The sequence below is a fragment of the Anopheles darlingi genome, chromosome 2, assembly GCF_943734745.1.
Source record: "Anopheles darlingi chromosome 2, idAnoDarlMG_H_01, whole genome shotgun sequence".
Lineage (NCBI taxonomy): Eukaryota > Metazoa > Arthropoda > Insecta > Diptera > Culicidae > Anopheles > Anopheles darlingi.
In genome coordinates, this window is record NC_064874.1 from 65,893,557 (window position 1) to 65,910,096 (window position 16,540).

Below are 16,540 nucleotides of genomic sequence, written 5' to 3' on the forward strand. Positions count from 1 at the left end.
CTCTTCGCCATTCGACACTTTGCCGGACGCGTCGAGTACGATACGACCGATTTCCTCGACACAAACCGGGATGTCGTACCGGATGATCTGGTGTCCGTGTTCTACAAACACACCTGCAACTTTGGCTTCGCGACACACCTTTTCGGTACCGAGCTGAAGGCACTGTACGCCCAGGACAGTGGACCACGAGGTCTCAGCTTCCGTATTGCACCGACCTCCCACACGGATCTGCTAAACGGTGACGAGCCGGTCTCGACACTAACCCAAGACTTCCACACACGACTGGACAACCTCCTGCGGACACTGGTACACGCCCGGCCCCATTTTGTACGTTGCATCCGTAGCAACACCAGCGAGAAAGGTGGCATGTTCGATCGTGGTGCTGTCGTACGGCAGATCCGAGCCCTTCAGGTGCTCGAGACGGTCAATCTGATGGCCAGTGGGTTCCCGCATCGGATGCGCTTCAAACAGTTCACGGCACGCTACCGGATGCTGGCACCATTCCGGTTGTTGCGCCGCTGCGAGGAGAAAGCCCTCGAAGACTGCAAAGTGATACTGGACTTTGCCCTCGAGAACCCACCGGAGCTGGACGGTTCGGTGACGTTATCGTGGGCGCCTGGAAAGCGACACATTTTCCTGAGTGAAGGCATCCGGCAACACCTGGAACGATTAAGGACGGAGGTGCGCATGAAGAGTGCCACGTTGATACAGGCGACGTGGCGTGGTTGGAACCTGCGCAAGCGGCTCGGTACCATCCGTCGGACGCACGACATCCAGCTGATGAGCGGTGCGATGCATTCAATGAACAACAAGACTTCAGGTATGGTCTAGAGAGTATTCGAATGATGAAGAACGTGTCTCTAAAGCACTGCTTCTACTCTTTACAGGTACTCGGACGAGTAACGTAACACACGCCAATGCCAACAACACGGGAACGGCAACGCGACCGAGACCACAACCGATTGCCGGTACACCGCCACCGGATCCGAATGAAAAGTGCGACTCGAAGATCATCGCCCAAACCTGCACCCTCTTTGGATTGGATTTGGTAAGTTGGAGTAAAAACGTGTCTATTTCCCTTCCTTAAACCCCACGAATGAGCTCTTTCGTAATGAGACCTCGGTCATGATCGTCTGGAGCATGATAGCAGGAAGTGGAAATTTGTGAAAAACCATAAGGTCAATATTTGGCACGACAGACGTTACGCACGCGAACACCAATAAACAGCTCTCGCAGTTGTGTGGTCAATAATATTCACCAACTAGCCGGAAGTTGCTTCGTACGCACGCACGCAACAGACGCTCATTAATATTTATTTCCCCGCCGCAACAGTAATCTCCGGTTTCACGCTTAACGACCGGACACAGCTTGGTTTGATTTTTGACGATCGTGTTCTGCTTCATCTTTCCAGGAGCGACCACCACCAGTACCACCATCTCGGTCATACACCGTTACAGGCAACTCGAAGCTCGGCTATCCGCAGACGCGCATCATGAAGATGAACTTCCCGGAGGATCCAGGTGCCGTCGGGCTCGGTGAACAGCTGCGCAAGGGCGAAGCGGTCACGGTAACGGGTGCGTCCCATCGGCGCGGTCACCTCATCGTCGAACACAACGGTATCAGTCTGCACGTACCCTTCCAGTATATGGAGCTGGTAAAGACGATCGTCCCGGGTGCGGCCCCAGGAGCACCTACCGCAACACAGACCGCCGGTGCCGGCGTCTCGGCACCACCAGCACCACCGACGGCCACAGCCGTTAACATTTAAACGCAGTGCGTCTGTCGCCGTTTTTGTAACATACCGGGAGCTCTAGCGAGGAGCTTATAGAGGGTAAGAGAAGAAGAACAGTGGGAGTATTAGTTGATAGAACCTAGAACAGGGAACCTGGACTGCCCATCGTTAAACGGGAGCATCTTTAGCCGATAAGGATAAGCGACAACAACTGAATAGCCTTCTTAAGTAACCAGATCTAGGTGTAAGGGAGCAACGAGAAGACCTTAAGCATCACGAACAGCGGAAAAAGCGAAAGTGGCGAGCGTCGAGTTACAACAATCAAGTTTTTTTTTAATATTTAAAATTTACCTTTCCACCTTCGCACCTCCACTTCTGCGACTCTCTGCAAAGATGCGAAGAGAAAACCGGAACCAGGAACGGAGCGAACCATGACCGACCGATCTCGAGGCTCACTTCTCTAGGGCCCCCCTCTCGGAGCGATCGGAACCCAAACCGCGGTATTACCACAGCAGACTCTGTTAGTAGAGTATCATAACTTTATTCTTATTATTATTATTATTGCTGTTAGCCGATAAGATTATCAAGCTATTCGTTAGGTTTTGCTTACTATTACGAGTACGTGTCCCTTTTTTCTCTCTGTCTCGCTACCGTTCTCCGGATCAATGAGGATTCCATAAGTGCCAACCCTTGCGTATTTACATTTGTATAAGAATTGTGTGTGCGTGTGTCTATTTGCATTGTGGATTGTTGTTGTTGTTGTGTTGCGTGCGTGTGTCTTGTGTGTGCACGGTGATCACGTGGAGGCACTCTCCGTTCACCTGTGGATGAATGTTTTCTAGCATTTAAGGATTAGCATAGCTTAGGGCTAGTAGAGGAGGTGTTTTCTCTCCAAGTCACCATCACCAGAACCATCGGCAAATTCCCTACCCCTCTCTTTCTTCTCCTCTCTTCCCTTCTTCCTGCGGCAGCAAAAGTTCAAGTCAAAATCGAAAGCGCCTCTATCAACCACTTTGAGTGTTTTCGATTTTATTCGTATCACATTGCCTGCCTTACAGCTTGCCTGCCCCATTGGTATCTCTCTAGCCTTCGCTCGGTCGAGTGCTTCACCACTCGAGCGCAGGACCACCACCCTGGTGGCCACAGACCATTTTACTCGGGCATTTCCGAAGAGAAGCCCGGCCAGAGAAACGCCAGAGAGTTTCTGAGAAGTATCATAATCGTCCTGGATGAAATCGTCAAAAGTTTTTATCTTTCTCCAGTCGACGTCCTTCCTTCTGCTCGCGCCCCCCTTGTGGTTGTGGTCCCCCTCCCCCCCCCCCCCCCCCCCCCGGAGATTGTGGAGCAAGTTCGCAAAAGCCACTCACAGTTACAGCACGAGCAGCACCAACGATGAAAGTTGTTTGTTGCTACTTGTGCGGTGCGGTGTTGTGTCGTGTCGTCTGTCGTACCATTCATTGCCGGTACTTGAAGAGGCGCAGGAATGGCGGGTGGGTGGGTGGGTGGCTTTCCAAGCCACTAACTATTGTCCACCAAATGTTGCGTCAGATGAGCGCCAAGCAAAGGGGGGGGGGGGGGGTTTGTGGGAGACTTTTCTTGAAACTTGTTGCGAACGAAGTCGAGGACGGGGCTCATACACACACGCACACACCATGAGGGTGTCGTGTCATGAGTAATGGGAATCTTGTCTGGACGTGATTTGTTCCCCGTCCTTCCGGTACGGCGCACGAAGAAAAGATTATCCAACGCAACAAAGTACAACAAAACAAACCAGATTGTGCGGTGTGCGTGTATCTTGGGACGAAAACAGCAGAGAAAACTCTTTGATTTTGTTATTCTGAGAATAAGACATATTCTTGGTTCATGTTGTTCCTTTTCTCGAGCTTTAGAGAGTCCATCGCCTTCCTAGCGCCTATTCTATACATATATCTTCTATCTCCGCCGTGGAAGCACCGTTCGCATTACCAGTGAAGCTACGTTCGACAGTAGCGTGTACGTGTATTCAATTCAGTGAAATACCGCCGTTTGAGCCATCAGCTTTTTTTGTTTTTTTTTTTTTGCAACAATCAGTTACGATAACGAAAACCGTTAAGCAGTTTAGCGATGTATAAAGTGAAAAGAAAATCCAACCATTTGTAAATCTGTGTCCGTGTCCTTCGTTTTATTCTCCTTTCGATATCACATCCATTGGTGCCTCTTGCTGGAATGTTTTCTTGTTTTCATGTTTTATTATCATGTCCGCGACTTTGTGTTCTACTAAATTGATTCGTTTGGGTAACCGCTTTTAGTTTCATTTCACGCAATATTTGCCGATTGATTGTTTGATTGTCTTTCTTTTTATTTTGATTGTTCTAATTACATACACTTTATCTTTTATTAAAATTGCTATTCTGGCTCCAACATTCTGTCACATTGATTTGTTTACGTTTGGTTTACTAGTTAGGGAACCTAATTATTTGATTCTAATTAACGTTGATTTATATTACCGAAGAAGTGAAGGTCGCTGTTTGAAAGGCTCATAATTTGATGTGTAGTCCTAATTATCATAGGTTCATGTTGAAGCCTTTGTTACCCTGCCAAAGATGGCATTCAAATTATTGCTGCAGTTTGTTTGTTTTTGTATTTCTTAATTACTTGTAACTGTTAGTTTGCAGCAAAGCGGCTTCAGGCATTACAATACCATAAAATTACATTACAATACCACAAAATTTAAAAAAATCATTTCCAATCATGACAAATGCTGTAAAACATCATCTTTTTGCTACCAAAACCCGTACGGTGGTCACGTGGTGTGTACTCTGTACATCTAAGCCGTACATTACCCACTCACTTCAAATACCACACAGCCCTCCGCACCGTGCAAACACACAGAGACACCACTGGGTGAATTCACGCAATCCATGTTCAAATGTTGCAGCTGGAAGATGGATGATCGCGATGCGTTCCACGATGGCATTCGCACCGGCCCCTTGGCTCCACACCCAAAAACCATCGCAATGGGCACGGCACGATGCTACAACATGCTGCAATTACAATGATAAACGATCGACGATCAACTCGCCAAAATACAACCGACCAAACCCGTGTGTGTGTGGCGTGTGAACAGGAACATATCGTTGCTCGTCCGGGCCCGAAAATAACGCCGCAGCCGCCGCCGAGAACAAAACGGCTCGAGGTGAGCGCTGGCCAAAACCCCCCCAACCCAGAAACGAACGGCAGATAGGGATGAGGTTTGAGGTGAGGTTGTTTCTATTTTTGAAATGCCCATCTGCCACCTTTCGCCTATCCAAAAACGATTAACCTTTGGCAGTGAAGAATTTATAAATATATCTCGACGCGACGCCAACGCAGCGATCGCCAGCGTATGGAGGACTCCGCCCGGAGTCAAAATGTATCGAAAACCCCTGGACTGCACTGGATACCGGACGGACCGGGAGCACCACAAACACAACTGTTCCTTTATTTGACCCCCACACGTCTTCCTCCCGGACCGTCCCTTCCTCGCAAGACACGCAAGATCATCGCACCGTGGAGATGGAAAGGATGAAAGCAAAACAATCTTTATTCCGAACGCGCAAGACAGGGGAAAGCTCCGACCACGGGCACACCTCCGAAGGGGCCGAAACCAGCGAGAAACCCATTGGAAAGTGTTTAAATATCGATCGGTTTCGCACCCAAAATCCTCGACGATTGCGACGCGATGTTTGCTCCCGGGGCGAAAGGATTCCGAAGGGGGAAGGGTGTTGCAGGGCCCCCGACCGGGAGGGGGGGGGCACGTACAACGAATACACAAATTGTTTTGGCATATGTTCTGTTTATTTTTAACCATCATCACACTCTCCGCCGCCACCGGCACCTCGCCACGAGACCTGCACAAGCAGCAGCAACAGCAACAACAACGCGAACCACAGTGACCAGCACGTCAGAACGGACAGAATAGAGTTATTAGTACACCCCGGGCTGTACTACTCGTCGACGGACGGTCTGTTCCTCTCTTTCTCTGTCTCACGAGCCAATCGGAGGATTGATTTCGTTTCTTTTGGTTTTTTTTTCTTCCATCTGCATCATCATCATCATCACCATCATCGTCTATTGCTCATCAGCGGCGGCAGGTGTGTAGTAGGCGACGCGACGTGACACACGACGGCCACGGTTACAGCCAAAGGTTTGATACGTGGATTCCATTTGTGTCGGGCAGGAATGTAAACAGACGCGACAAGTGGGCCGCACACACACACACCGTCGGCACTCACTCGCTCATCATTATGCTGTCTCGTTCGGTCGGATGGACGGACGGACGGACGGCCACACTATTTACAACATATTTCACGCGGCGAACATTAATTTCCCACGAAACGTGCAGCGTTTCTTTTTTTTCTCGGCTGTCAGCACCTTCACGCCATTTTTGCGAAGCATTTCCAATTTGTTTATTCTTTTGCATCATCATCTTCCTTTCCTTGGGAGGGAGGCTTCCCATTCTTCGCCATTTCGCTCGCCCGGCAAGGGGAGGTTGGAGGGTTGTCGATCATCATCAGCATCGCACAGGCAGCATTTGTACCGTTTTCGGGTGGCCCCAGAGGAAGGAGCGAGGCACACGGGTAACTAACTCAATCGTACCCGACTTTTCAACCTTTCCCACGGGCGACCACTGGCAGTCGTACTCTGTCCGATCCGGTGCTATCCGATAAGAGGTCCTTTTCGTCCATTCCTTTGAACGCCGCACCCCAGAGAGGAGGAAGAGGAGATGATGGTGGAATGAAAGTGAATCTGGAAAAATTTTCAAATGTCACATTCTTCTGAGGAGTCCGGGAACTTGGTGAGGACCACGGGGCACGAGATGGACGTCACTTTGGACGATTTGCTGGCGGCGTCGGAGTCCTTGGGCACAGCGGGAGACACACGCCACTCCCGATCATGCTTACCCTACGATGCTACGAGTTGACACTTTGTTCGGAAAAAGGACAACAGAGAAAGGGAGAGAGGAAAAGAGAGTGAGAGAGACACTTTTCCTGCCAGCCTGCCCGGAAATGCCTCGGACGCCACGCAAGACATGGACTGACACGGATAAGTTTGTTATCGAAGGCAACAAAATGCCTCGCGGACCCGGGACCGGTCGGTCGGTCGGTCGGTGGGTCGGGGGAGGGAAAATTGTCCCCTTCCGGTTTGGCTCTTGCGCTGTCCTTGACAAAACCGACTTGATTGTGACAGCAAGCATCCGGGAAATTCTCGGAAGGCCTCACGACGACAACGAACGACGACGACGACAGGGGATCGTTGATGAAGCTTTTAACAGCATCAGCAGGACATGCTGGTTTCGCTTTCCTCCCCACGTCCGTCACCACTCACCCCAACCACCCCAACCATCCCAGCCACCTGGTTGGAATTAATAGAATCGTAATCAATACTTCCGCCATTCGATGCCGAGCAGAAGAAAGAGTAAAGAGTGAGGGAAGCAGCCAAAAGGAACCGGCTATCAACCGGAATGAAAATCAAAACACTAACGAACGGAAACGCAACCCCCTTTCTCCTCTCCTCTTCTCTCCCGGCGGTGTAGCAAGGAATGATTTAATATTTATTGACAATTTTCCTCGAAATTCCTCCGCACGGCAGCTGCTGCGTGCTGGCATGTACGCATCGTAGCATCGCAACCCGAAACCTGATGGAAGTATTTATAAACCCCACAACACACACGCACGACAATCTGAACTTTCACTCCCTCCTCTCTCTCTCGTGGAAATGTGTGTGTGTGTGTGTGTGTGTGCGCGCGAAATGAGGAAAAAAGTCTTCGAAAATCGATGCTTCATCATTAACGGGGGAGAATTAATGAGAAAGGAGGAATATGAGTGACATCAGGGGAAGCGAGGATCTCCAATTCGTTTATTAGAAAGTGGCCACCACGGAACAGCTTGGCCCCTTCATTAATGGTTGCTTCGCCATTCGACGATGGCAAAAGCTGGAAACGCTCGGAGTAATGGTGTTGGCGGTCGAAAATAGAACATCGGCGTCCTCGGCGTCAAACCGCTGCAACCGCCGAACGAACAGTAAAGGATCCATCTCGTTTCCGTCGCCCGAACACAAAGGCCATTGCGCGAACGGCAGCGGCCATTCCCTGGCACGGCAGAAGAATGGAAGAACATCACCAACAACAACAGCAGAAGCGGTCACTACCTGACCGAACACCGGCCTTTTTTTTTTGTGCGGCATAAAACGGTGCCCCAAAATGGTTTGCTTCGGGTACTGGGGCCCCTTGGACCGGGGCATGTTTACCGCGGCCAACGCCTAGCCAACACCGCCACGAACGTCAGCCGCGAGTAGCAGCGCTAGGAAATGAACCGAAATGGAAATTTTAACTTTTACGGACTATTTTTGCACATCTCCCGCATGTGTGTGTGTGTGTGTGGCAGGAGTTTTCCGTGGAAGGAAATTTGAAACCCAACACACAATGCTAGACGCCCCGCCTGTAAGGTCCACCCGCAAACACCGCCGTGTTTCGGGTAGTCTAATCGAGTAGACATTGATCGCGACGAAACCCCGGACCACGAAGGGTCTTGTTGTGGCTTATGGCTGCTGGCAGTGGTTGCTGAGGTTGCTGAGGATGTATCGGGATTGCTGGGGTTCACCGTTACCACCACTAAAAACCCGCTCTAAACCGTCGCCACCACCTCACACGCCATGGTTTCTGTAGCTGGTTTTCTGACGCTTGGAGTGACAGCAGATTCTAGGAGTTCACCACCACCACCACCCTCCGCGCCATCGATACCCGCGTGCTGTAGGCGAGGTGACGTACAGCGTACCACTCCGCCAAGCGCCAGTTGGTTCCACGGTTACGGCTGCTACTGATGTCACTCGGACGTAAATCGTTCCGACGGCGACCGACGAGTTCTGCCAAAATAAAGCGAAAACCCGCGATCCATGGCCGCTTCCTGCTTTCACTCCGACAGCCTCGTGGTTCGTTCTGTCAACAGCGATCGTTTGCTTTTCAGCGTCTGTGTTGTGGTGTTTTGTTTTCGTTCGTTGCTGAAAATCGGATTCACTCTCATCGAACGGCAAGCAGCAGGGCGGCGAGTGTGCACTCACTGATAGCGTCACTAAAGTAGAGCGGTTCGCATTGACATAACCCAGTCAGCTAGAGCCATTTGAATGCAGGAATCGAACTGCTCCTGACAGTTCACAGCTTAGTGGCGCCGATCCGTGTGTGAGTGTGTTGGACGCTCGACAAAATTCAATTTCTCCTAGTGGAAAACATGGCCACGGAATAGCTGACAGCAGATGACGGCATTCTGCGACCTGTAATCGAATCCCAGACACAGTGTTCGAGCAGAGCTTGATCGATCTCGAAGGAGAACACGCCATCGAATACCGACTACCATCCAGAAAGGAGCAATAACAACAACAACAACAACATGACCGAGCAGATTTCAATTCATCACTATCACATACTTTATTAATCGACTAAACAGCTCGCTACACACCCTGACCACCAGGTGCGGCCCCCTAATACACGGCCCCGCTTCCCATCCTCCGGTAATGGCTGTTCTATGTACAATGAATTCCGCGAAACCTCTTTCGGTATTTGTGGTTGTATGTGAGCAATGATGATGCGGTGGTCTGGCGCTTCTCGCCAGCAATTGTCACGCCAAAAGCCTCCAATATAGTATCCAAGTCCAGATTATCGCCTTTGTTGCCTATACCATTGACTGAATACCGTTTGTTTGATTTAGTGTCGCTCTTCTCACGCGCTCCTCTATCGCTACGTCTCTTATCGTCTGGTACACGCGCTCGTCCTCTCAACTACCACATGCCTTTCCGCCTTAATACAGAAAACAAGGTAACACCTACGGCTGGAAAACAGATAATACAGGGATGAGCAATTTCGGGATTTCCTTTCCTTTGTTTCAGTTGTTCTTTTCTCAACGCAACGATAACAGCTACTACAGCTAATCTGCTCTACAGTCTCTCGAGATGTGTGTGTCTGTGTGAATACGCTGAGGGATTGCAAAGTACCTCCCGCCCGTTTCGCGCCTCTCTCTTGTTCTCTATCTCTTCCATATTCGTTCTAGAACTCGATCTAGGGCTTCTAAATATGTATATGCAATATCTCTGTATAGCTGTATATGTATAGATGTATATGTATAGATCCATATAAATACTCTCCTCCACACGTTATCACCTCAACGTTACACGTAACAACGAGTTCTACCATAATTCCTCCCTGTTTGGTTTACCGACCGCGTGTTTACCACCCGCGGCCAGCGTTCGACCTGCTGTCATCTATTGTTTGCACTTTTCAATTTACAAAATATTGTTCTTTTGTGTTTTTCCTCCTCTCTCCACTCACACGCTAGACGCTACACAATACCAAGGGAAACTCCATCAGCTCCTTCCAGTTTTTTCTCCTCGGTCAATACTAAAAGGATTCTACCAAAAAGACAAACCGTTGCCTTCCACTGGCTACTACCGGGTGTTGTACACCAGCCCGTCCGAGGAGGAGTAGGCTGTTCTACGTGGCTACCGTTTGTTTTTGTTGCTTTTCATTCAACCATTCGCTTAAATCTATCCCACGCCACCACCTCGAATCACACACATAATTAATATAATCACATGTACTATCTATCTACTATCTATACGTCCGCCAGGGCGAGGAAAGTGTGTGTGTGTCGGGTGTATTGTTTTGGTTGCTTGCGTTGGCTGATGTGTGTCGGTTGCTACTACTACTTCAGGTTGGCCATTGAGGTTCGTAGGGTTTTTGATGAGGGAAGGATTTCATTTGAACATTTTCGCATTGCTGCTGCTGCTGCTGGTAATGGTCCGCGATTCGCGCACGATGCTGCTCGACATCGTACCATGGCTGTGGCTTTCGGTGAAGGTAATCAAGTCCTGCTGATGCTGATGCTGTTGAAGTTGCTGCTGCTGATGATGATGAATTTGAAGGCCACCGACGCTTTGTCGCCTTAGTTGCGGGTGCTGTTGTTGTTGCTGCTGTTGCATCTGTTGCTTCTTGAGCTGCAACGTCTTGGTATCACTCCAGAAGGTCAGATCGTCGACGCTACCGCTGCAGCTGAGATCGTTCGTCTCGAGCCAATCCCACACCTTACTCCGTATCGCTTCCTGATGATCGGCGGTACCACTGCCACCGAAACTGACACTACCCGGTACCGAGTCAGGCGTCAAAGCGCCGGCACTCGTCATCCTCCGGGCCCGCAATCGACCATCGAACGAATTCCGACTTTCGCGATGGTTGATGTACTTCACCGAGTCCTGATCGGAGCTCGTGTGCTGTTGATGCTGCTGTTGCTGATGGTGCGGTCCTTGGCCCTGATGTTGCCCTACGCTCGCAATGTTCGAGGCCGACTTTGACACCGTAATCTTCCCGTCCATCCACCGGTTCTTCATGTACTTCATAATGTCCGTCACCTTCGCCCGATCCTCCTCGCGATGATCGAAGATACGGCGGAAGGCGCGCAGCAACCGCGGCGTAAACCGCCGGAAGTTCTCCGGAATCTTGGTCGTCTCCCGTTTCTGGTACTTCATGAAGGCGGCATACTTGGCATCCCGGACCCAGTCGGCCGACTTCCACGGTGTTGCACCGGTAAGGCAAACGTACAGGACGATCCCGAACTGCCACGAGTCGGAGGAGGCCTTACAGATGAACCGCTCGTTCTTGACGACCTCGAGCACCTCGGGCGACAGGAAGGCGGTCCAGGTTTTGTTGTTCCGGCTCACCAGCACACCCTCGCGCGTTGTCGTCCCGAAGTCGCACAGCTTGATGCGCGAGAAGTCGGGCGTAAAGACGAGCACGTTCTCTAGCTTCAGGTCCCGGTGAACGAGTGACTTCAGGTGCATGAAACCGAGGGCAGAGCTAAGCTGTTCGGCGATCTTCTTGCAGCTGCTCTCCGGCAACCCACTCGCACCGACGTTCGCCGCCAGATCACCGAACGGTGCGTGCTCCTGGGCGTACACGTAGTACTCCTTCGTCTGGAACTTTACCTGGTAGCAGCTGAGAATGTTCGGATGGTGGCTGAGCTGGTAGTTGTAGTGGAACTCTCTGATGAACTCCTTCAAGCTGGTCAGTTCGGTGTGGATTGCCTTCAGCACGACGGTCGTACCGGTGGGCCGATGGTGCGCCAGGAAGATCTTCGCGAAGCAACCTTCGGCGATCATCTTCTCGATGTCGTATTCGTCCGCGATCGCCATGCACGGGATCTCCATGTCCGGGATCCGGTGCAGCACGTTGCTCGTGTTCGACAGCCGCCGGTAGCTGTTGTTGATCGATTTGTACAGCGTCGCTATGATCGACGTGTCGGATTTGCTCTCGGATAGCTTCATGATGGGGCCCGTTGCTGGTATATTTTTCATCTGCGGAAGAAGAGAGAGAAAAAGAGAGAACGAAACGTCCGTTTGACATTAATCAGCGGGATCATAGAAACATGAGTGCGACACAATTCTGATGGGGCTCATCAACAAATGGCGCCAGCGATAAAAACAGACAGAACAGTAAACAATAATTAGCCGTTGCAGCAACACTTTGAGATGCAACAATCTTATTGATAATGTTTTGAAAATGCTACCTTTTCTACTAAATAAACAATATTTGCATCATATCTTTCGCTGTTCCATCATTAAAATTAATCAAAAAAATGACAAACTCCGTGTATATTTTGAGATTTTTGTAAATTCTTGTTTCAGTTGTTGTCATCATAAAAATTAATCTTTCAGATGAATACAGGACCAACACGTGAAAGCATTGAGCTTACTCGTTATCCTGAATATATCATTTACAATATGTTAAGAAGGAGGATTAATTTCGCTTTTGTTGGATGTAACATCGATGAAATTCGAAGTGATACCCTAAATGTTCCATTTTTGGATTAAAAGAAAACCTATCAGGCATCATATCGTTACAAAACAAATGAATGTTTTATAAAATTTTAAGAATCATGGTCTGAATGCATCGCAATCCACCCACACGTGTTATTGGTTCTTCTACTTCTACTCTTGTAACATTTCCAAAGAGTATAAAATTAGATCGACAACGCTGTTTTGTTTTGTTGTTTTATTGTTGCGTTATACCATACATGCATTTCCAAAAAATCATTAACGAGTAATTATATCGAGGAAAAATATCTGCAACTATTTATTTTCCACATTTTACCGTGAAACGTCCAGTTTTGTACCGATAGTACTATTAGTTATACGTATTCTGTTACTAAATGCACGACTGCATCAATTCCAAACATTAATTGATCTGCGTTGCTACTAACTGATATGCTTACAGGAAATAATCAAATAGAGCACCACAACCTCAACCACAGTTGACTTTTTCAGGGAAGTCTATTTCCATCCTTCAAGCGAAAAAAGCATTCATTGCACTACAAACGACCAAACGTCTAAATCTAAATCCCTTGGTGACCTGTTCGTGGCACTGCTATACATTCCAGCACACCGCCACCATTCAGTGACATAATCGCTACCTCAATTGAACCGAAAAGCTTCCTCCTCCGTCGGGAATGCCATCCTCACACACACACACAACACACACGTCGTACACAATCACGCTGTTCGCACATTCCACATCACCTCGCAGGAACGCACCGGCATTTCGCGGTTGGACAAACAGTCGTAACGTTTCCGCAAGGCGATCCAAAACGATCTTCCATCTCACGCACCACCATCCTCTCTCCTCCGCCATTCCCTCCCTCTACCCCGTCTCTCGGGATTATCTGGCGTGGCGTTGGGTGTTCCGCGACCGTCACGCTCGCACGCAAAACGATTGAACATCACAGACAATCATTGCAGACCGAGCTCTGGCCCGTGCGCACACACACACACGGGGTCGGTTCTTTCTCTCTCGCTCTCCCTTGTGTGCATGTTTATGGCGAAAAGGTCATGTGGAAAAGTTATTTTAAACCCTAAAACAAACCCAAAAATAAATTCGTATTTTTAAACCCCATCGGCGAAACGGGCACCCTCCCGCGAGGTTTCGGATGGCACGGATGGTCTGGTGTGTGAAGCCGCGACCATGGCGTTGGTTTTCGGTAACGGCAACGGTCGTCCTCCAGCCGTGTGGGGGAAGGGGATCGTCTCGCAATGGACGTGGACATCTGCCAGCGAAGCGAATTGGATACAGAATATGGTGTGTCGTCTTCGGGACTTCGCATCTCCGATGGCTACTGGGTGGCCAATTTATGCCGTGGAAGCGAGCGGAATCTGGGTTGATTCGGTGGTGCCCGGACACAAATTTATAGCGTACCACCCCAGTCCGGAATCCCCATCCCCCATCGTGTGCCAGATCATCATTCGTTTTATTATCTTTTTGCCGGTCCAAGCAGGCACTTTGCGTTTGATGGCCAGTTCGCGGTGAGTCGTTTAATTTTGAGGTTTAGATTGCAAAATGGTTTCGCACGGGCGTTGTGTGTGGGCAAGCCCGTACAAAGTATTCGTAAAACTCCATGTTAGGGAACAAAACGTCGATACGGGATGTCATTGATTCTGCCGGATCCTTGTCCGTCAAGCAACGTTCTACGTCTGGTTCGTCTGCTTTTGCGCACGCTCACTTTTTAGCTTCCTCATGGAGTTCGGAGTGCCCTAATGTTCGGTTCCACGCGTTGGTCTCCAACTGCTTGTTTCAGCTCAAGAGTCCATCAAGCTAAGCCGTTCTGTCGTTCGTCATCATCCTCGATGCTCTCCGAATGGCTCTGGTAAATTGATAACAGAAACTAGCAGCGCACGTCAATGCCATTCACACTCTCCTAAACTCTCTCTTCTGCTCTCTCTCTCTCTGTCTCTCTCCGCAGTCCAGGACAGCCACAGGTTGCCCATGGTAACGCTACGAGCGAATGACGTCATCGATGGCTGTCGGGACGAACAAGAACAGAACCTTTTGTGAGGTTAAGGCACGGCAATGATGACGCACGCAGCAGTCTCGCACTCCCCGTTCCCGTTCCCGCAGAGATTGCTTTCGATTGTCAGAGAAACTTTTCTGCTGCTACCTTCTCCTCCTCCTCCTTCTCTTTCTCCTTCTGCTACTATCTCCCTGGTGGAGTATAATGGGGATGTAGATTAGAATAGGGGGGAGGGTCGACAGCCGCCCGAGGCGTCCTCCGACCCCGGGACCTGAAGACCCGGGATGTAAATAAAGCTGATTGTGACCAGACAGAGTCGCTTCGCGTGCCACTTCCAGCTCGTTCCAGCACGCTAGCGCCCACTTTGCTGGTCAATGGGGACCGCTTTGCTCGTTACCACCCGCTGGCGCTGACTGACGTACGAATGGGCCACGTGAGGATTGACTCTAATTCACCAACAACCACCGCCATCGCTCGGACTCGGGCTCGACCGCTCGAACACTATCCCCCGTGCGTCTTTCGTGTCTTTTTGTGAGCTTGGACAACACAATAAATAAAGTGTCCGAGTGTCCGAGTTGCTGCGGGTGGTTTGCCAATCCTCTTGATAATCCCAGCCCACACACACTCACAGACCCACTAGGGACAGGCGAGTGGTTAACCCGTGTCGCTACTTGGTTCTGACTCTGTTGGACGAACGTATCAGGATCAGATTTTTGGTGGAGGCGATGGAATGTGTGGAGCTGGATAAGCTGGAAGGAACGGTTCCGTCCTTTATCGTTTCAGCTCTAAGAGCGGCATGGCTGGAGAGGAAGTCTCTGAAAGAAGAAAATGATTTTCTCTTCCTTGCACCCTGGATGCCGGTGTGTTGGTGGTGTTTGAGAGATTAATTTAAGATAATCACGATTTGGCTCATTATTTATGAATGTTTTTCTTAAGAAACGTCATGATTACGGTGGTTGAGAGTACACCGTGATACCTTGGGCGGTGAGCTTGGTTTTGCATTTACCAAGGTGTATTTTGATGCTAGCAAGGGTGCTTGTGTAGTAACTTGTAGTATTACTCCTCATTGGAAGCAAATGCGGCGTCGTGTGGTCGTGTGGTCAAACGTGATTCAAACCATTAGTAAACAACTTTATCGCATGCACAAAAAGCTAGGTTAGAGATAAGAATTTGAATATTTGTACTGTTCACATGTGTGTGTTTACTGTGTGTCAAGAGATATGTTGCGATCACCAGCTGCAGTTTTAGCAAATAAAACGAGGGCACGTTAGTGCTTATCTATCAAATAGGGAACTCAGGCGGTGGCGGCTGTTTATCAAACAGAAAGTTTGCTAATGGCCAACGCTTAACTGCGATTGTGAATGAAATAATATTTTTGCTCGGGCCTTCCGTTCCCAGGTATTAGACGTTGAATCAGTATTTAATAGCCCTCTAGATAGCTCACAATCATGACATTGATTAAATTCCTAATAAACTCCTCGTAGTAGAAAGTGCGTACAAAAATGGAAGCATTTTGAAGTATTTTTTGCAACTTTATATGTTGATGCGAATGAAGTTGGTAGAGGAGAGGAGGATGGTATCAATCATTCAATCGTATGGGGCGCTGGAATACGGATTCGAGTTTCTTCTAACCAAATTCGATTGCGAACAAGCTGCAGCAGTTGGAGCCCCAATTCAACGAACATCAATTCAGTCACGAAGAGGGTCACAAAGAAGTGGATATCACGTTTCATAAACTAGAACTGCAACTTAACCGAGTCTGAAAATTCGACAGCAGGAAACAATAAATGAAGCATTGCATAAACCTAGAGCGTGACCTGTTGATCGAAAAGGAATTACTTGGCTTCCATACAAATGCATTTAGCAAGGATTGAGCTTCGCGAGAATGATGATCTGGGAGTAGGAATAGAATTTCTAGGCGGAACAATCAACAACGACGAATCAAAACCTAATAGAATAAAACATT

At 49.2% G+C, this 16,540-nt stretch overlaps 2 protein-coding genes across 3 annotated transcripts in view; one reads left to right on the forward strand and one right to left on the reverse strand.

Moving 5' to 3' along the window:
- LOC125948444 (unconventional myosin-Vb) overlaps nt 1-3,043 on the forward strand; it is a 12,438-nt gene extending 9,395 nt beyond the window's left edge. For both annotated transcript variants that reach the window (XM_049674488.1, XM_049674489.1), the window contains exons 7-9: nt 1-820; nt 888-1,048; nt 1,412-3,043. The exon at nt 1-820 is cut by the window's left edge and continues 347 nt beyond it. In XM_049674488.1, coding sequence (XP_049530445.1) covers nt 1-820; nt 888-1,048; nt 1,412-1,768 — 1,338 coding nt within the window. In that variant the 3' untranslated portion in view covers nt 1,769-3,043. The remainder of the gene's footprint in view (nt 821-887; nt 1,049-1,411) is intronic.
- Nucleotides 3,044-9,162: 6,119 nt separating this feature from the next.
- The window catches only part of LOC125948449 (serine/threonine-protein kinase meng-po), a 33,479-nt gene continuing 26,101 nt past the window's right edge, over nt 9,163-16,540 (reverse strand). The window contains exon 2 of the mRNA XM_049674505.1: nt 9,163-12,088. Within this exon, the coding sequence (XP_049530462.1) occupies nt 10,496-12,088 (1,593 nt within the window). The 3' untranslated portion in view covers nt 9,163-10,495. The remainder of the gene's footprint in view (nt 12,089-16,540) is intronic.